General features: G+C 37.9%; 1 protein-coding gene across 7 annotated transcripts in view; it reads left to right on the top strand.

Moving 5' to 3' along the window:
- Positions 1 to 20,544, top strand: part of VPS13C (vacuolar protein sorting 13 homolog C) — a 104,314-nt gene that overhangs the window by 68,096 nt on the left and 15,674 nt on the right. For 5 of the 7 annotated variants that reach the window (XM_075713528.1, XM_075713529.1, XM_075713527.1 and 2 more), the window contains 18 exons: positions 1,090 to 1,479; positions 2,524 to 2,628; positions 3,370 to 3,534; positions 3,887 to 4,015; positions 8,312 to 8,445; positions 8,828 to 8,954; positions 10,409 to 10,644; positions 10,978 to 11,128; positions 12,175 to 12,315; positions 13,402 to 13,483; positions 13,588 to 13,657; positions 14,523 to 14,634; positions 15,640 to 15,753; positions 17,304 to 17,440; positions 17,696 to 17,777; positions 18,217 to 18,330; positions 18,583 to 18,658; positions 19,309 to 19,472. In XM_075713528.1, the coding sequence (XP_075569643.1) occupies positions 1,090 to 1,479; positions 2,524 to 2,628; positions 3,370 to 3,534; positions 3,887 to 4,015; positions 8,312 to 8,445; positions 8,828 to 8,954; positions 10,409 to 10,644; positions 10,978 to 11,128; positions 12,175 to 12,315; positions 13,402 to 13,483; positions 13,588 to 13,657; positions 14,523 to 14,634; positions 15,640 to 15,753; positions 17,304 to 17,440; positions 17,696 to 17,777; positions 18,217 to 18,330; positions 18,583 to 18,658; positions 19,309 to 19,472 (2,529 nt within the window). Of the gene's footprint in view, positions 1 to 1,089; positions 1,480 to 2,523; positions 2,629 to 3,369; positions 3,535 to 3,886; positions 4,016 to 8,311; positions 8,446 to 8,827; positions 8,955 to 10,408; positions 10,645 to 10,977; positions 11,129 to 12,174; positions 12,316 to 12,390; positions 12,541 to 13,401; positions 13,484 to 13,587; positions 13,658 to 14,522; positions 14,635 to 15,639; positions 15,754 to 17,303; positions 17,441 to 17,695; positions 17,778 to 18,216; positions 18,331 to 18,582; positions 18,659 to 19,308; positions 19,473 to 20,544 lie in introns of those variants that run through there. The other 2 variants (XM_075713533.1, XM_075713534.1) reach the window with 2 other exon arrangements.

The following is a 20,544-nucleotide window of genomic DNA, read 5'->3' as shown; positions in this document are numbered from 1 at the left end:
TGTGTATTGGAAGGTATCTTTTGTTTCACAGCAAGGGGCTTAAGAAAAAGCATCTGAAATTTCTGCAACTTTTCGTCTATGTAGAAAACAGAACTTCTCTCCATTCTGACACTGATTCTTTACTGTGGACTATTGTGAGGTGTCCCTTGCACAAATGAAGATTTCTTTGCGGGATGCTGTGCAGACTTTCTTCCCTCTTCTTTCAGTATTTTCAGTATCTAATATTTCTTCATGCAAGCTTAGTGATTTTAGTAAATAGAAAAGGTGAGAGGATTTAGAACTATCATCCTAGTTTGTTCTGTTTTGTCCTACTTGCATAACTGGCTGTGGCATTCATTTAGATCTTTCTTTCACTTCTGTCCAACATCCTAATGGCACTATTTCCAGTTTTCCTTACCTTCACTGTACTTGAGTACTCGGAGTCACAGAATGTAGAACAGAGTGCCATTGACTTGATTGAGGAGCTAGAAACTAGTAATTCAAATCTATTGCTGAAGTCACTGTACCTGTAGATGGGTATGTGCTTATTGTCTTCACATCCCTCGACTAATCAAGCCTGGCCACTGTTCAATACAGTGACATACACTGTTTCTCAGTAAAAATTAGGAAAGCTGTTGTTGTGGGATGCTGCTGCCTGAGGAAAGCTGTGCTACCAAACAGTATGGCACAGCTGCTGACTTTCTGCCTTAGGTGTTCTTTAATGTGAAAAGTTCTGGCTGTACATCTGCAGCACAGTCCAATTCAGTGTTGCACCCAGTATTGTAAGTATATGAATAAGAACACATTGCCAAAACCCATTGGAAATTTTGGAATAGGCAGGGAGGGAGCAGAGACAGGGGATACATTGGAACTAGTCTGCCTTCCTGAGATCCAGAATTAAGCAGTCTTTACTGTCCTGCAAGAAAAGTGCAGTTGATCCCTAATTATTCATAGGATCAGGCTCAAATTAAAGTGATTGGAGACTGGGACACGTGGTACTGAGCTATCTGAAACATGTGCATCCTGCAAGAGAAGAATAAAATGCTGTTTTCTGAATACCTAAATTTTATATATTAAAAACTTAATTTGCCCCTTTTAATTTTGCTACAGGGAACAGCAGAAACACGTGAATTGACAGAAGGGAGTGCTGCAGATGTTTTTCATTCAAGAATCAATGGAGAAATAATGGAGCTTGTGTTGATAAAATATCAAGGCAAAGACTGGAATGGGCATCTTAAAATTTGTGATGGGATGCCTGAATTTTTTTCTGTGTGTTTCGCATCCCATTCCGCGACAGTGATGACAGTGGATATTTACATACATACTAGGCGAATTGGAAGCCGTATGATCTTGTCTGTGTTCAGTCCTTATTGGATAATCAACAAGACTTCCCGTATTCTCCAGTATCGAGCTGAAGACACTCATGTGAAACATCCAGCAGACTACAGAGATATTGTTTTGTTCTCCTTTAAAAAGAAAAATATTTTTAGTAAAAATAAGGTATGCTTATTTTAGGCGGTGGTGGTGGTGGTGGTGATGTTTTAAAAATCTTGCTCTGAGGGGGAAACCACCCCTCAACCCCCCCCTATTTTGTCTAAGGAAATCTTTTTTTTTTTTCTTTTTTGTAGTATTTTAATCTGTAGGCTTTCATTTGGCTGCTGCTTTCTTCTTGTTAGTTATACTTTTTGGACTAAGTAGAAGGGAAGGCAGGTAGACAAGAAGTATTGCAACTTTTTCCAGGTCTTGCACTGCATCCCTTTGGCTAACTTCCATCCTGGGTAGAAGCTGGCTGATGGTATAGAGTGGTTAGGTCCTGAAAACTCAGTGACTACCCTCCCAGGAAACAGTTTCCTTGGAGAGGAATTTGATGTAGATATGTAAATTAAGAGTGTGGATTCCCTTTATAGTCAAAAGGAAGGCTGCTCTGAATCTTCCCGTGGAGGCATTTTCCACTGAATGAAGAGGAATCATAGGCTTGCGTTTTGCTCAGCTAGGTGCTTTGACATCTAAAATGTACAATGTAAATATTCTGTCCTATGTTAAACATAGTTCTTTTGATTTTGTTTTGATGTGATATTTGCATGGTCAAATGAAAAGTACTGTAGTAGAGCACTTTTTCTGAAGTGGCCCTTCTTTCCTTTTAAATATCTTTTCACCCAACAATAGTTGAAGAATTGGCTGAAGAAACAGTTTTGGCAAGGTATTCTTTTGATTGTTTCCTCCCCCCTCTTCAAGTTTGTTAAGCACCATAAAATTGTAGCTTTTTTCCCATCTATGTATGTGCTGTCATGAACATAAGAGTCAACAAGGACTCCTATTTTTCTGCCTTACTGTAACATCTTTCCTAGAACTCAGGCACAGGCTAATAAATCAGAATATGAAGTGATACTACATGCTTAAGCTTATCTTAACTTGCAGAAGGTTTAAAAAGCACTTAAGTGTCATCTTTATATTGCTACATGAGATATAATTGCACTCCATAATGCGTGAACTATAAAATTAATATACTGAAGTACTTTCCATGTTGTTCTTTTTTGTGTGTAGATCCAGTTATGTATTTCAACTAGCGCTTGGTCCAGTAGCTTTTCGCTTGATACTGTAGGAAGCTATGGATGTGTCAGGTGTTCAGCTAATAACATGGACTATCTGGTAAGATAAGTTTCTGTGTTTTGTGGAGCTCTCTTGGTGTTCTTTTGGCTTGACTTCTTTTTCTCCTTAAGGCCTTTGTTTCACTACTTACACTGCTTTTAAATCATGGAAATATTTAACATGTAGGGTAATAATTTTTATGCCCCAACTATTCAGGTCTGCACCTGGCGACAAGTAGTTTCACCAACAGAATTTTCAGGGTACTTCATAAACGTGTGGTTTATATAACAAATATGTAGTACTAGAGTGTTCGAAAATACAATAATGAACTTGCATAGTGGAGGTAAGAGTTCACATTAAAAAATTCATAATTGTTTGCAAGTGTATAGACCTTCACTGAGCAGCCTTGTCTAAGACTACATTTCCACAACTAAGCAGAACAAAGAATACACTTTATAATAATATGTAGATATGTGGGGAATTGTGTTTCCATATACTATTTAACCTGTCTCTGACCACAGGATCATTTTAAGTTGTCTTGATTTACTGTAGAGGGATTCCTGTTGGATTTTCCCCACAACTGCTACAGCTAAAAATCTCTATTTACCATTGTGTTAATTGTGTTGCATAGTTTGCTGATTTTACTGCATGCTGTTTGGTTCTTCTGTTACAGGTGTTCAGAACAGGAGTGTTATGTGCTAGCCTTTGTAATTACAGTAATGTTGGCTTCCTTTTTTTCCATCCTGACTTTTCTCTTAAGCTTGTTGTTGATTGTTTGCTCAAATTTTCCTTGTTCAACAGGTTGGAGTTAGCATCAAAATGAGCAGTTTTAACCTTACTAGGATAGTTACCTTCACTCCATTCTACACAATAGCAAACAAATCTTCACTAGAACTAGAAGTTGGAGAAATTGGTCCTAATGGCTCTCTTCCAACTAATAAATGGAACTACATTTCTGCTTCAGAGGTAATGTTTCAGGTTTTTTCCTTTGGATGTTATTGTAGACAAACATCTGGTCTCTAGCTGTCACTTAAGGAAAAAGCAGTTCTCTTATAGAAGCTCTGTCGCTTCTCATGGTATGATGTGGATACTTCACATCTCAGGGCAACTTGAACAGCAGGTTGCATATGTTGGTAAATTAATCAAGTCCTTCAGTTTAGATAATTTTCTAAATGTAGATGAGATGTTCATCAGTAGATACTGCGGTAAGAACTAAGGCATTTGAAATAGTTTTAGTTGCACAAGACTGTTTTACTGCTGGCTTACTATATCGAACATATATGAACTCTTAAAGTCATGCATGTTTCTTGTTTTACAGTGTCTTCCATTTTGGCCTGAAAACTCATCTGGTGAACTTTGTGTAAGAGTAGTTGGCTATGAAAGCTCATCCAAACCATTCCTGTTTAAAGCCCAGGATAATGGTACTCTGCTGAGGCTGGAAGAATTGGTGAGACTAACTTTGTGTGGTCTGTTCTTAATACTCCATTTTAGCCTTATGGTATTGAACTTCAGAAAGCTTGACACCCCAAGATCATCAAGATTGAAACCTTGTGCCTTAAGGTGTTGGTGCACTGCACTTCAGTTCTGTTGCATAAAAAAGGTTGTGAATCAAGTTTGCAATGTTGTTAATGTTTTCATAGCTGTGTGGTCAAGTTGATTTAGTTTTGACAGGCTTATAGGAAGCTGGACAGCTCTGTTGCTATTTAATTAAAAATGATACACTACACCTCTACCATTGGTTCTTTTACAGAGGGTATTTCTTAGGTGCCTTCAGTTTATTGAAAGTTATGCTAAAATTGAATGTATTTTTTGTTTTCTTGATAAGCTAATACATGTTGGAGACACACAGTTCATGGCTAAAATAATTTCTGATTCACTTAGTAGAATCTTAATTATTTCAGAACTCACCCTAGCCTAGCATTAAGGAATGTGTATATAAATGTAGCATGTTCAGACAAGTCTTTGGAGATAATGCTTATCATAATTGTCTGAAATACAAGTGACTGTGAGGATAATCTAGCTCTCCAAGGTTGCTGAAGCAGTTTGAAAAAATGTTTTTGGAACAAGATGTCATCAATGATAGTCATCAACAGGCAGACATCCTGTTGGGAGTCTGCTATAGACCATACAACCAGGATGTAGAGATAGATGAAGCATTCTATAAGCGGCTGGCAGAAGTCTCACAATTGCTAGCCCTTGTTCTCGTGGGGGACTTCAACTTGCAGGACATCTGCTGTGGAAATACAACACAGCAGAGAGGCAACAGTCTAGGAAGTTCCTAGAGTGTGTGGAAGATAAATTCCTGACGCAGCTGGTAAGTGAGCCCACCAGGGGAGGTGCCTCACTTGATCTGCTGTTTACAAACAGAGAAGGACTTGTGGGAGATGTCATGGTTGGAGGCCATCTTGGGCTTAGCAACCATGATATGATAGAGATTTCAATTCTTGGTGATGTAAGGAGGAGGAGCAGCAAAACTGTTACCATGGACTTCCGGAGGGCAGACTTTGGCCTGTTCAGGACGCTGGTTGGGAAAGTCCCTTGGGAGGCAGTCCTGAAGGGCAAAGGGGTCTAGGAAAGCTGGGCCTTTTTCAAGAAGGAAGTCTTAAGGGCGCAGGAGCAGGCTGTCCTCATGTGCCGTAAGACAAACCGGCGGGGAAGATGACCGGCCTGGCTGAACAGGGAGCTTTTGCTGGGACTCAGGGGGGAAAAAAAGGGAGTGTACCACCTTTGGAAGAAGGGGCAGGCAACTCAGGAAGAGTACAGGGATCTTGTTAGGTCATGCAGGGAGGAAATTAGAAAAGCAAAAGCCTAGCTAGAACTCAATCTGGCCACTGTTGTAAGAGATAATAAAAAATGTTTTTACAAGTACATCAACAATAAAAAGAGAGCCAAGGAGAATCTCCATCCTTTGCTGGATATGGGGGGGAACATTGTCACCGAGGACAAGGAAAAGGCTGAAGTACTTAACGCCTTCTTTGCTTCTGTCTTTAACAGCCAGACCAGTTACCCTCAGGGTATTCAACCCCCTGAGCTGGAAGACAGGGACGGGGAGCAGAATGGAGCCCCCATAGTCTAGGAGGAAGCAGTTAATGACCTGCTATGCCACCTGGATGCTCACAAGTCTGTGGGGCTGGATGGGATTCACCCAAGAGTATTGAGGGAGCTGGCAGAGGAGCTTGCCAAGCCACTTTCCATCATCCATCAGCAGCCCTGGTTAACAGGGGAGGTCCCTAATGACTGGAGGCTTGCGAATGTGACGCCCATCTACAAGAAGGGCCGGAAGGAGGATCTGGGGAACTACAGACCTATCAGCCTGACCTTGGTGCCGGGAAAGATCATGGAGAGGTTCATATTGAGTGCGCTCAACAGGCATGTGCAGGTCACCCAGGGGATCAGGCCCAGCCAGCACGGGTTCATGAAAGGCAGGTCCTGCTTGACCAACCTGATCTCCTTCTATGACCTGGTGACCCTCCTGGTGGATGAAGGAAAGGCTGTGGATGTCATCTACCTGGACTTCAGCAAAGCCTTTGACACCGTCCCCCAAAGCATTCTCCTAAGGAAGCTGGCAGATCATGGCTTGGAGGGGCGTACTCTTCGCTGGGTAAAGAATTGGTTGGGTGGCCGAGCCCAGAGAATTGTGGTGAACGGAGTTAAATCCAGTTGGCAGCCGGTCATGAGCAGTGTTCCCCAGGGCTCAGTTTTGGGGCCAGTCTTGTTTAACATCTTTATCAATGATCTGGATGAGGGGATTGAGTGCGCCCTCAGTAAGTTTGCAGATGACACCAAACTGGGTGGGAGTGTCGATCTGCTGGAGGGTAGGATGGCCCTGCAGAGGGACCTGGACAGGCTGGACTGATGGGCTGAGGCCAACTGTATGAGGTTTAACAAGGCCAAGTGCCGGGTCCTGCACTTGGGTCACAACCACCCCATGCAACGCTACGGGCTTGGGGAAGAGTGGCTGGAAAGCTGCCTGGCCGAAAAGGACCTGGGGGTGCTGGTCGACAGCCGGCTGAACATGAGCCAGCAGCGTGCCCAGGTGGCCAAGACGGCCAACAGCATCCTGGCTTGTATCAGGAATGGTGTGGCCAGCAGGAGCAGGGAGGTAATTGTCCCCCTGTACTCGGCACTGGTGAGGCTGCACCTGGAATACTGTGTCCAGTTTTGGGCCCCTCAGTACAAGAAAGACATTGAGGTGCTGGAGCGTGTCCAGAGAAGGGCAATGAAGCTGGTGAAGGGTCTGGAGCACAGGTCTTATGCCGAGTGGCTGAGGTAATTGGGGTTGTTTAGCCTGGAGAAGAGGAGGCTGAGGGGAGACCTTATCGCTCTCTACAACTACCTGAAAGGAGGTTGTAGTGAGGTGGGTGTTGGTCTCTTCTCCCAAGTAGCTAGTGATACAACAAGAGGAAATGGGCTCAAGCTGCGCCAGGGGAGGTTTAGATTGGATATTAGGAAAAAATTCTTCACGGAAAGGGTAGTCAAGCATTGGACCAGGCTGCCCAGGGAGGTGGTGGAGTCACCATCCCTGGAAGTGTTCAAAAAACAGGTAGACGTGGCACTTTGGGACATGGTTTAGCAGACATGGTGGTGTTGGGTTGATGGTTGGACTGATGATCTTAGAGATCCTTTCAATCTTAATGATTCCTAGTTTTTACTTTAATTATAAATAACCCAGCCAGCAAGCCAGGAGGCGTGGGGTTGCTACTAAGCCCTTAATTGGTTTAGTGGTGGACTTGGTAATGTTAGGTTAATGGTTGGACTGGATGATCTTAAAGGTCTTTTCCAACCTAAACGATTCTATGATTCTGTCTGGTGTACTGTTGATGCACTTAATTAGAATAGTGTGGTTTTTTCCTTCACTCTTCAAAGGTAGTAGATGGCTTAGCTTTGCAAGATAATCCTTTCTAGTCCCATATGTAGTGAGGTTTTACTACTACTGTGTAGAATGCTAACCATAATTTCTCACATCCCTTTGATGTGAGCTGGAGAATCTGTAATATCATCTTTTTCAAAGCCAGATGTGTCCCCTTCCACCTCTCCTCCAGACCTTACAACATAGCAAAACCATCAATTTATCTTGGTAGACAAGCATTCAAGAAAGCTATCTGAAGAGACTATCCAAAAGGGAAAGCATGAGTTATCTCCTTTGTATAAGTAAATGAGAAAAGTTGTGCTGTATATATCTCAGAAATATCTTGCAAGTATGGAAGAAAATAGGGTCTGGAAAGGCATTAGAAGAAAGACTTACAATCATTTGTTTAGAGGTTTATCAACAGAACTTTTCCGCTCAGCGATCGGTTTGTTAATGTGCTATTGCTGTATTTGTCATACCTTTAAAAACTTTAGTACGTTTGTCAGAGTAGCCTTTCAGATTTTTAAGGAGTATTCAGGAAATTGCAGTTTTTAAATATAACTTTGAGTTTTGTAATAGAAAGTGAAGGGAATACTTGCCTGTACTTTTTACTGAACTTAGCCAAATAAAGTAATTCTTTAAAATGTTATAATTTGAATATAATTTTTCAATTAAGTTAAATCAACAAATAGACTGTGGATGCTACTGATGTCTGTCTTAAGCCAGTGACCAATGTGTTTGAACTTACTGTTACTAGATAATGTACAGTACATTTCCTTTTTTCATTTTTAAGATGCTGGTGAAAGACTGGTCTAAAAATAACAAATTAGTCCGTTCTAGCTTGAATTTATGCATAGAACAAATACTGAACTTACTGTCTAACTTTCTCTCCAGAATGGGGGCTTACTGGTAGATGTGAATGTTTCTGAGCATTCTACTCTCATAAGCTTCTCGGATTACCATGAGGGAGCTGCTCCAGCTCTCATTGTTAACCATACTTCATGGGACTCTCTCAGATATAAACAGAGGTATGTGAAAGAAACAATTCACCATTGGTTGTTTAACCGGGGGGTATCCTTTGTGAAGAAAGTAGTACTCTTTTACCATTATGGTACCTTGACAAGTAGAAAAACCCCTTTTCTTTATCATACTCTCATTGAAGCATTTTGGCTACTTTTAAGCAGTCTTCATCGTTTGAGAAAGTGGAGAGAATAAAGTGGGAGTATAGATCTTAGTTCGCCAGGACCCTAGCTACAGCTGGACTTGTTTGGAGTGGGTAGCCTAGGCCCCTCATGCCTCACCCCAAGAGGCTGGAGGGGTGGAGTATATATAGCACTGTGATCTGCTTGCACCACTTCAATCAGTGGACAGTGAATGCTGTCATTTTACTCCTTTTATTTTAACCTGCAGTGGCTTACAAGAGGAAATGGAGTTGAAACCAAAGCAAGTATGCCTGTTTGCTTGGACAGATCCAACTAAAACAAGAAAATTGACCTGGGGATACTCCCAAAATTTTGGTGAACATGACCTACTTAAGGTAAACTTTAGAAGGGAAGAAGTAAATGCTGAACCAATCTAGGACTATAACTAGATTAAAATTATCTGGGAGAAAGCTTCTTCAGTAACTTTGCATCTGTCTTGTCCTGTAAGAGACTTTTGAGCCTACTCTCAAGCAGCAAGATGTTAGATGTTTAGATTAATGCAATTGGAGGATTGGTCACAAACTCCAACCTCCATTTTCTCCATAGTTTTGTTGGATATGAAAGAAGAAGGATAAAGTGTATGAGCTGTGAATGTATCTAAATAGTACAGAGGATGAATAATTCACCACTTTTCTAGCAGTGCTGCATTCAGCTTAAGTATCTCTCTAAAGATGGAATAAACCCCTGGCTGTTGTGACTCTTCCTATGGGAAATGCTTGCACAGGACAGAAAATTCTGAGTTGCTCACTGGGGTATTTCAGTGTTTGTAACTCATGCAATATTAAAATAGGAAAATGTGTGAAGTGGGGGCAAAATAACAATGATCAAGATGGAAAATGAGTGGGGGAAAGAGGGAAACTATAACTAGAAGCAGAGGTAAATCTAGGATAAGACTGGGCAAGTATTTTGTTAAAGAATGGGGAACTAAGCATTGGTGGAGGAAGATTTTTCTCACTTAACTGGAATTTAGGCTAAATAAAGTCCTATGTGTCTGTCTCTAAATAGCAGTCCTCTTGCACCTTTTACTGAACTCTGAGTTCTTCAGAGGTGTCTTGGTTTTTCTGTTGACTAAGCACAGATTTAAGATAAGAAAACTGAAAACATTAGTAGCTAAAAGTAGGGACAGGAAAGCAAGCTTGTGTTTCTGTTATATTGGGAATGGATTTAGTTTCTCCCAGCTGAACTCTGGCAGTTAGCCAATTACATTGTGCTTTACTATGTAACTACTTTCTTGGGTCAAATTTTTTATATTTAAAAGGTTTTTTTTAGTTTGATTTCCTTAGTATATAATTATGGTTACATTCATGATTTTTCTAGGCTTTTGAGAAAAGGGCTTTAACTATCTCAGTTGTGCCTCACAAAATAACAAATAAGGAATATCTGCATTTGAAGAGCAGAGATCTTAATCGTTACCTGGTTTTACTGTTTCGTGGTATATGATTTAATGCCTTCTTCCCCCATCACCTATGATTCTAAGTATTTTCTTTTGCTGTGAAGGTCTTTGTTTAGTAATAATTTCCAATATTCTCATCCACAAATATTTCTGGAATGCCTACTTTTCAGAAGGGGGGGAAAAAAGAAAATCTCAACCCCCAACTTCTCTCCAGCGTTGGGATACAAGACACCACCAAATCAGTATGATGCAATAAACTGAACAAACAAGAAAAATACTGAGTTCTGGTTTGTATGTGTGCCAGTAAACTTGCTTGCTTATAAATATACAGCAACATCATGGATTTACTCCTGTAATATACTTCTTATATAATTTTTTTTCTTTTTCCCAATACAGGATGAATGTGGCCAATTCCCTTACAATGCAAATACTCAAATACACTGGGTGTCTTTCTTGGATGGACGCCAACGAGTGCTACTTTTCACAGATGATGTTGCATTAGTTTCTAAAGCACGACAAGCAGAGGAGCTGGAGCAACCTGATCAAGAAATAAACTTGTCAATCCATAGTCTTGGACTTTCTCTTGTTAACAATGAAAATAAAAAAGAAATCTCTTATATAGGAATTACTAGGTACTGCACATGGAAGCCTAGATGTTCCTTTGAATAATTAAAATTTGACAGCATATTATGATTTTAACAATACAGTTGAGTTGAGGGTTCATCTTTCAAATGAAATTAATATAAGTGAAACCTTTTTAAGTAAAATTAAGTTTTGCCTTTATTCCTGTTGTGCAATTTGACTAAACAGGATTTAACTGCCTCCTGTCTTAGCTTCTATTAAAAAAAAGTAAACAATAGGGGGTTTTTGAGCCTGAAAAATTAGGATTACATCTTTTTACATGGTTTGCATGCATAAGAAAGGTTTAAGTACTTTTATTGTTAACCTTGTTACTTGTCTTGCAGTTCTGGTGTTGTTTGGGAACTGAAACGGAGGCAAAAATGGAAGCCATTTAATCAAAAGCAAATAAACGTGTTGGAACAAGCCTATCAAAAGTATCTTTCTAAGAGTGCTTTCCATGCTCCAGGTTGGCATAAACTAGACAGCAATACTGAGGTGTGTTTTGAGGTTTCAGTGTTTAAATGATTGCAGAACACATGCAACAGTTAAAACAGACTTCTGTTTTGTTAAGGAAGGATAGATGCTGTGTTAAGAGAAACACAAAGAAAAAGCAAGCTTTTTTTCCCTACAGTTTCACATTTTATACAGTAGAATATTTTTGTCTTGAGGTAATACTGAGGGAGTATTGAGGTATTCTCCAGACTTGTATTATGAAGTAAGAATCTCAAAGAATTTTGCTGTTGTGTGGTAGAAAAGATTGCTTGGTATCTGCATATTAGTTATGAACCTATATTCTCATTGAAGTAACTTAAATTCTTTGCAGAAATCTTGGTTTTAGCTTCTTAGTAAGCTTCAGTTTCCATGACTTGATATGATAAAGGAGCCTATAGTGCTCAGAGACTCTTGAAATTAATTCACTTACCTGAGCTTTTTCAGACATTCTACACACCTGTATTCCATGCATAAATTTAATGTGTTGAAATGGCTAAGTAAAATGGCAGGCATTTTATAGTACCATAACCAGGCTTGTTTTCTACATCATCCTTTCATTTGAAAACCATGTATACCATCAGCTGTATGAATACTTAGGTTTTGTACGTTGCAGTAGTGCATTTGAAGTACGTGGTATCAAAACCTTCTATCTGTAATTCGTTACATTTGACTCAGAATAAAGGAGAGCTTTTCCCTTTTGCTTCTCATAACTTAAATATTTCGGGATCAGGGTAAAAGCATCATCTGCGAAAGTAGTTAGCTGCATGTAAATATCTTTAATTATGGCAGTGTAATATATAACTCATGAAGAAATAGTTACTGCACAGAGGTTCCTTCTTGTAGCAACTAAAGTTGCAATGTAATGTGCAGGCTAATTTGTGGGTTTTGTTACTTCCCATGCAGATAATTGGACTGAGTAATTCAGTAGCCATGTGATCATGAAATAAGGAAAAACGCATGTTTTTTCTCCTCGTCTGCTTACTAGTAACGTAATGTTTTATTTTTGTCTAATTAAAATGTATATTAGCTCTGCTTTCTTATATTTCCAGGTGAATTTTAGTAAGGTTCCAATGGAAATGCGTCTCCCAGTCAGATGCATCATCCGACGCAACTTCCTGTCAGGGATTCAGGTTGAATTCAAACAGTCACCTCACCAAAGAAGCTTACGGGCTCAATTGTACTGGCTGCAGGTGCCATCTTTCATCATGTTCTATAAACTAAACAGACACTTTAAGGCTTTTATTTTATTCATTTATATGAAAAAGTATCTCCAAATCTTAGGTATGTGGTGCTCTGCTCAGTACGTCAGAGTAGCAGAAGAGTTATGAATGCTCCATTGATGGAAAAGTACTGCAGAACTGTCATCCCAGGATTTTGCAAGTAGCATGGAAAAAATTCCACAAAACTGCGGGTTAACGTTAAGCAGGGTGCCATGATAGAAAGTTTATTTCTAAAGAGAGGTGCTTTGGTGTTTTAAAACAAACAAAAACTTCAACCTTTTTCAAAATTTGTTTACCATAGTTTGTATATAGTCCTGTAACATTATTCTAGAGAGTGTATATAGAGGTTCAGAGATCTTCAGTACAAAAACTACCTGTCTAATGGAAAGTAGGTGATAAACATTTAAGTACTCAAAAACAGTATGAAATAATATATCTGCATGTAAGCTTAACGGTGAATTAATGTGCAACACTGGCACCTGATTAGCATATTCCAGTCAGTACTAATAGTATTGCTAAATCAACCAATGGAGTGCTTGAGCAGGTACTAGTGAGATGTGTTTAGTACTAGAGGAAGATAAAGGTGAGACACGTCATTGTTATCTTCATCTCCATTTGCTGTTCTTCAGAGTCCCCTAGGGGAGGGCACTCACTGAGGACCCTGTTGATGCTTTTCCTGACCAGCTAGTGGGGAAGAGTTTCTTCTTTCCTTTTATCTTTCTCATTTTGTTTTTATTTTTGCCTGTAGTAGTTTTCACTATTACAGTCAATGTATGCCATCAGCTGTAGACCCTCTAAATGCATCTTTGTGAGTGTGAACCTGTGTAAGTATCCCTTGAGCAACACTTCCAACCATCTGACCTTTTATAACTAAATAGGTAACAATCCAAAGTAATATAGTAATCCTCTTCCTCTTTTCTCCTTCCCCCAAAACAAGAATGACGTTCTTCTTGAACACAATCTATAAACAAGTTTCTCAAGCCTTCTAAAATGCAAATGGTCTTTGATTATCACTGACATTAAAATATTCCTGTAATTATGCAATTTTTTTTTTAGGTTGATAATCAATTACCAGGATCAATGTTTCCTGTTGTATTTCACCCTGTAGCCCCTCCCAAGTCGATTGCTTTGGATTCAGGTAAGAGAAAGCCTTCAGTAATACCAGATTTATTCAGCCTTGAAAGTAGCAACTTGGCAATTTATTTTTTACATATCCTTAGGGTTCTTTTTTTTTCTATTTAGAACCAAAACCCTTCATTGACATCAGTGTCATCACTAGATTCAACGAATACAGCAAAGTACTGCAATTCAAGTGAGTTTAACAGTATGTTGTAATACAATTTTAAAGATTCAGCACATTTTAGAAGTGAACCTGGTTTTAAAGTTCACATTCTCCTATCCGAACAACTCTTGACTTTGGGTTGAGTTTTTAAATGTCTCCAGTGAAAAAACATCACCCTGAAAGAAACTTACTTTTAGAAAGTAAGGACTGAACACGTGAAGGGACTGTTACGCAAATTCTGTAGTAATCAGAATTATTTCCCTCTTGTACTAAAATATCTGAGTTGCATGTCTGCCTGTTTGCTGTACAGTGCTGCGTTTATTTGGTGCTCTAACAACAGGCAGCTCATACAGTCTCTAACATAGCCCAATACGTTGTGTTCTATTGCAAAATGCATGTTCTTTAGTTATTATGTCTGTGTCTTGAGTTTTTGTACTAAAAATGAGACAAAAACATTATACTGGTGGTTTCTAACGCAAGTATCTGTACCCAACTAGTGTGGATATAATATTTGAGGATGGTGTATTTTAATAAAATAAGTATTCAGTGATATGACTTTTGGAGAGAGGCAGTTGGATAAGAGGAAGAAATACATTGCTTCGGTGATGTTATCCATGCAGCACACGGAATCATAATGTATGAATATAAGAAGTATTTGGTGGTGGTTAATATTTTTAGGTAAACTTTGAAAGTGTTAAGATACAAATAACCTACAGTAATGTAATGTATAGCTTTGTGAGGCTGCTAAGCCCTTCTAACTGTAAATAGTTGATATTGCAGTTTATAAGTCTTAATATGCAACATTGCATAACAAAACTTCAGTTACGCAGGGTAAGCATGTGATATTTAAGTTAAACTTCTACAAGTATACGCTATTTATTTTTTCCCATTTTAGATACTTCATGGTTCTTATCCAGGAAATGGCACTGAAAATCGATCAAGGATTTTTAGGAGCACTTAGTGAACTTTTCACTCCATCTACAGACCCAGAAGCTGAAAGACAAAGGGTAACATATAAGAGAAACTTGATTTTTACCAGAACCAGACCTTTGTGGTAATGGTGTTGTGATTTTTTCTGAATGTTTCAGTTTAAGTGAGTGAATATTGCATTTGACAACGGTGAATAAAGGGAGACGGTAAGATAATTTTCAGTGAAGCAGTGGGATTTCTGTTAAACATTGTCTGTGAGTATTACTAATTGACAAGTTTGAGTAACTGATGCTTGGGTATGTGTAACTTTTCTGCTCTTTTAATGTTTCATTAATTGATGACAGAGTTGTTTCATCTGTGGCTACGTTCAGGGTGATAGATGAAATAAGGTTAGGGTTTATAAAGTGGGCTTCTAATTATTAGTTGACAGTGTCTTTTGTCTTTAGAGAGCAGACGGAACAGATTTTCATGGCTCTAAATTAAGTCTTATATAGGTGGATAGTATTCAGAAAGTTCACATTTGGTTCTAGTGTGCATAGGAGAGTCATTCTTACAAGTTTTTTTTTTTAGAAATATCTTCATATGTACTGTACAAAAACTGTAATTCTGTGAGGAAATACAAAACTGCAAAGAACCTCAGGAAGTTAGTTATTTTACTAATATTTCTAAATTAATTTAGAAGTGATACCTTAAGTGATTGAGGAATTTAAGGGAGTATCAAGTGATATAGCATAAATTGGAAAAGTCACCCAGAAATTGTGGCTTTGTTTTGGTTTTTGTTTCCTTTTTTTTTACTTTGGTTTTTATCCTGGATGAAAGAAAAGTATTAGTACAGTTATAATCTGGTATACAAGTAATTAATCTATTTCCAGTGTTGGAGGTGTTGGCTATTTAACTAGTTAGTTAACTGTTTTATTACATTTGGCTATGATTATTATTTTTGCTGTTTCTATAAACAGATGTAAAAAAAACCATATAAATATAAGATTAATTATATTACATAGATATAATTATGCTGTTTTATATGTTGATGAGATAAACTTCTGTTCTATTTTTTCTTTTTATTTTTTTAATAAAACCAGTCTAAACTAATTCAGCAAGATGTAGATGCACTTAACACTGAGCTAATGGAGTCTTCCCTAACAGACCTGTCGATGCTCAGCTTCTTTGAGCATTTCCATATTTCTCCAATTAAGGTATGTAATAGAGATACTTTTGGTTAATAAAACACTTGGTATCAATGATTTCTTAATTCCTTAGAGTAAATACATCCTCAGATCAACCTTCTGGGTAATTGAGGTCTTCATGCTGTTTTCCTAATGGGGATTTTTTTATGTTCTCTAGAACTTAATAGTTTGTTGGAAAACTTTCTTAGTTGCCCATGAATACAAACAGATCCTTAACCATTGCTACGTGGGAAGAGTCGATGAGTATAATAATGAGGAAAGCTAGATAAAATGCTGGCCTGAAGGGTATCCAAGTAATGTATGATAAGTTGTAATAAAATACACTTTCATGGGCTTGTCTTCATGTCTCGCTTGAACCAGTTAGATTTTTCAGAGCAAGGGAAAAAAGATCATCAATAATTATACATTATTCTGAATCTACAGAATGCTCCCCTAAAGCTATTAGGTTGAATAAGAATTTAGAGGAAAAAAAATTACTTTCTTTTTCTTTTGACTGAATGTATAAAAGACAGACATAAAGCCCAATACAGATGATTAAATTCTGGCACTTCTTTCAACTTTTTACTTATTTCACTAGATATCTGTTAGGGTACACCAAGATTCTTGGATTTTTTTTTTTTTTTTTTAATATGATTGTAAACTTACAAGAATGTGAAGCTAGCAAGAACACTAGAGGAACAGGACACTATTGTGATATTTTAACATTATTCTGTAGCTAGTCTGGTTAAAGTTGTTGAAGAAACAGCTAAAATTTTAAGTCTCTTTTGCATCTTTATTCGAAATATCTAGGCATGCTGCCTGTTAAGTACAGGAAGAGGCTTGTTTTTCTCTCCTGTTTTTTCCCCTTACTTCATTGACCCATCCTAACATTTTAAACCACTGGGTAGTGGGAAGACATTTAAAATGGCGGTCTGGCCTTTTGAAAAAAATGAAAATGGGTAATCTTGAAAAAGTCAAATCATACAGGTTAACTGCTACGCCCTCTTTTAAGGGAGTAGAAGGGAGCAATATTGATATTGGTGATGAACAAGGGAAAAGGAAAATAATTTTCTGTTGTCCTTTCCATCGTTAAGAAAAGTGTGTGGATTTCCTTTAAAAAGTGTCATATCGACACTAAACAATCCCATTCTACAGTGTTAAAGACAGGTCTGTAAAGCTCATGCATTTCACCAGAAGAGTGACTAGTTGCAAAAATACACACAAGCTAGCTATCAGAATTTAAAATTTAACTTGTACTGGGAATTAAGCCTCACCTATTTAACAAGTTATTTCTCTCATTGTTTACACAGAAGTTTACAGATGTAAACATAACAGAAGTTAAAATTCTAGGGCAATTTGACACTTTGCTGTATGGAAATACAAATAAATACATATGTTATCAAAGTAATACTGTTTGAGTTCAAGAATGTTTGTTGAAATTGTACATTTCCTTGAAATGAGTAAAAATACACTTAGCACTGTTTCACTTCTGGTTTGTTTACATGTGCACAACACAACCTGTCTGATGTGTGTCTTTTTTTGTCTTGATTTGTCTCATTTTACTAATTCTTTCTTAACAGTTGCATTTGAGTCTGTCTCTGGCTTCTGGTGGAGAAGCATCAGATAAGGGGGAAGAAATGATAGCCATCCATTCTCTGAATTTGCTGTTGAAAAGTATTGGAGCTACTCTAACAGATGTGGATGATCTTATTTTCAAGTAAGCTAATAAAGTTTGGGGTTTTTTAAAAATATTTTGAATAAAGCTACTATACCTTTAATAATTGGGTCCATGGTAAACTTTGACTAGTATAAATGTATACAGCCTTTGGGGAAAGGGATGAATGGAGGGAAGATGGGGTTTGGGCTCCTTTTTAAGAGAATAGGGCTTCAGGATTATCTAAAGGAAAAAAAAGAGAACTACTTAAAAGGAGGAAGAGTATCTATAACTAATGTGTGATTACTTGTCTTTCAGACTTGCTTTCTTTGAAATTAAATATCAGTTCTACAAGAGAGACCAACTGATGAAGAGAGTTGTTAGACATTATAGTGAACAAGTAAGTTTATTTAGTCAAGCCTTTGTGTAACATTTTAAGTATCTTACACAATGCAGGAAATAGGAGAGGAAAGGTGAAAACCTCTAAAAGCTACTAATTTTTTATTTTCATGGTAGTGAAGTAGGAATCTGGTGGCACCTTATGAAAACGGAAGTACGAAAGTGTTCTGAAAAAGTGTTTAAGAATTTTAAGTGATTGCTTATGTTCTTTTTATTTATATTTTTCTTCACCAAAGTATTCTAATAGTTATCCATGCATATACTGCATCTTTTGCCTAAGCTTCATTCTAGTAGGAATACTTAGTTTGAGTACTCTAACACCTTACTTAAGTAGTAAATTAAAAAAAATACCCACCTTGGCTTCTAATGTGGAACTATGTGTAACAACAGCTAGTAACACTGCTCTTGGTTTTGCTTTTTTTTCCCCCCTCATTATTTAGCTCCTGAAACAGATGTATGTTCTTGTACTTGGGTTAGATGTTCTTGGAAATCCATTTGGCTTAATCAGAGGCTTGTCTGAGGGAGTTGAAGCTTTTTTTTATGAGCCGTTCCAGGTATGACTTCCCGATTCTTCAACTGTGTGTGAATAGTAGGCTGATTGAATATATTGGTAGGGTTGTCATTTTGTTCTTCCTGTACTCTACACCCTGAACAGTTAAGAAAGCAGTAATTTTTTATGTTAACCTTAAAGAAATAACATATTCAAATGGCCTTACTTCCATCAGTGTAAAGGAATTGCTAGTTTTTCTTGAAACAGATGCATAAATGTATAGTTTTCTACTATTCATAATAAGCTTCATTTTTAGGGTGCTGTCCAGGGACCTGAAGAATTTGCTGAAGGCTTTGTAATTGGTGTTAAAAGTCTTCTTGGACACACAGTGGGTATGTATCATATTGTTACTGTTTTGATAAATTAGGTTAACTCATGGATTGTATTTAGGGTTTTTTTTCTTCTTACTTTGAAGGGATAGTTATATTTTTAAAATACCTACATGGTGATTTTTTGATGAGTATTTAAGTTTGTCGGATACTATTGCCAGTATTCGTGATACAGATCATTCATACCTAACTTACTTGAGACCATCTAAATGTCTGTTCTGTAGACTGAGCAAGCAAACTGAGAAACATTGCATGTATAGCTGAATTTGTAACATGCTGTGGATGAATAAGGCAAATAACTGTAATGGTACTAAAATGTCTGGAGAAGCCTGAGAAGTGTTCTTAGGACCAGCTACTGTTACAGTTACCTTAGATTTTTATTTAGCTATGTGTTACAGTAATTGGAGAAGCTATGATTCCATCCAATATGCTATACAACATGTACTGAAGTGTACCTTTTGATGTATTTACGGATTTCAGGCCAGTCTCTGGAGTATTCTCCTGGACAACATATGATAGTCACTCTGTGTAAATTTGTAATATCTAAACTGAATATGAAGCAAAATTGCTATGAACTTTGTGGCTTCTTGTGTGTTGCCTGCTGTTAAATTGTGAAAGAACAGTAACTTTTGCTTTCTGCCCTCTTCCATCAGGTGGTGCAGCAGGGGTGGTGTCTAGGATCACTGGTTCTGTTGGAAAAGGCTTGGCTGCTATTACTATGGATAAAGAATTTCAGCAGAAGCGGAGAGAGGAAATGGGTCGGCAGCCAAAAGACTTTGGTGACAGCCTGGCCAAAGGAGGAAAAGGCTTGTTGAGGGTATAATGCGCTAACTCTTAATCCATGCTTGAAAATGATACGCAAGAAAGTTTGATAATGTCTTCTTTATCAGTTCATGAACTAAACAGAAGAGACAAAGAGATAGTTGGTTTATAGGAGACTCAGCTCCAATAATGTATCAGCTTTAGTGTCTGAGGTCATGTTTTCAGCCAACCTGAGGAACTGAAGGTAGGGTCTTGGAAAGGAAAAGTGTAGGCAGTAACACCAATTTCTCCTGTGAGTTATAGAAATAAACAAATAGTTACTCATGTTCAACAAATGTGTTATCTAATTAAAGTAACCAGGCCCTTATTTCACCTTGCAGTCAATTCTGTCATTAAAGTCAGTTGGCTGTGAATTATGAGCTCTGGACAGGTGGTGCATAGTAGAAATGGCTTTCTATATGCTGAGGTCTTATAAAAACTGCGAGGTTTTCTTGACTTAAAAGAATGTGAACACAAAGCAAGTAGAATGTGTATAAAAGTAAGTACTACATTAGGTTGGAGAGATTTTTCTGAAATGGAAGCTGTGCAACCCCTGTATTTTTTTATAATCTAAAATCGGGAACCTTTCCTGGTTGCTGAAAGATCACATCTATTTCCAGTTAAAATGTTAAGTATGAGACAAACCTCATGGAAACAATTACTGAGAGATCTGTATTACCTGAATGCAAATTAAATTTTCTAATAAATTCTATTGCTTTCCATTAAAAAAAAAAACAGTCAACTTATTTCTAGGTAATAATAAGTGATAAACATTGCGGAGTTGTTTCTGATGCCGTTTGCTGAAAATTTGGAAGTTGCCTAAGTGGATTTTTATTCTTCTGCCTGTCCTGGTTTCAGCTGGGACAGAGTTAATTTTGTTCCTAGTAGCTGGCATAGTGCTGTGTTTTGGATTTCATATGAGAATAATGCTGATAACACACTCATGGTTTAGTTGTTGCTAAGTACTACTTATGCTAGTCTAGGACTTTTCAGCTTCCCATGCTCTGCCAGGTGCACAAGAAACCATCTCACCATGGGGGGAGCGAGTGACTGTGTGGTGCTTGGTTGCTGGCTGGGGTTAAACCACA

The sequence above is a fragment of the Pelecanus crispus genome, chromosome 7 (genome assembly GCF_030463565.1).
Source record: "Pelecanus crispus isolate bPelCri1 chromosome 7, bPelCri1.pri, whole genome shotgun sequence".
NCBI classification, from domain to species: Eukaryota; Metazoa; Chordata; class Aves; order Pelecaniformes; family Pelecanidae; genus Pelecanus; species Pelecanus crispus.
The sequence above is the reverse complement of the archived record's forward strand: the minus strand, read 5'-3'. Positions and strand labels throughout refer to the sequence as shown.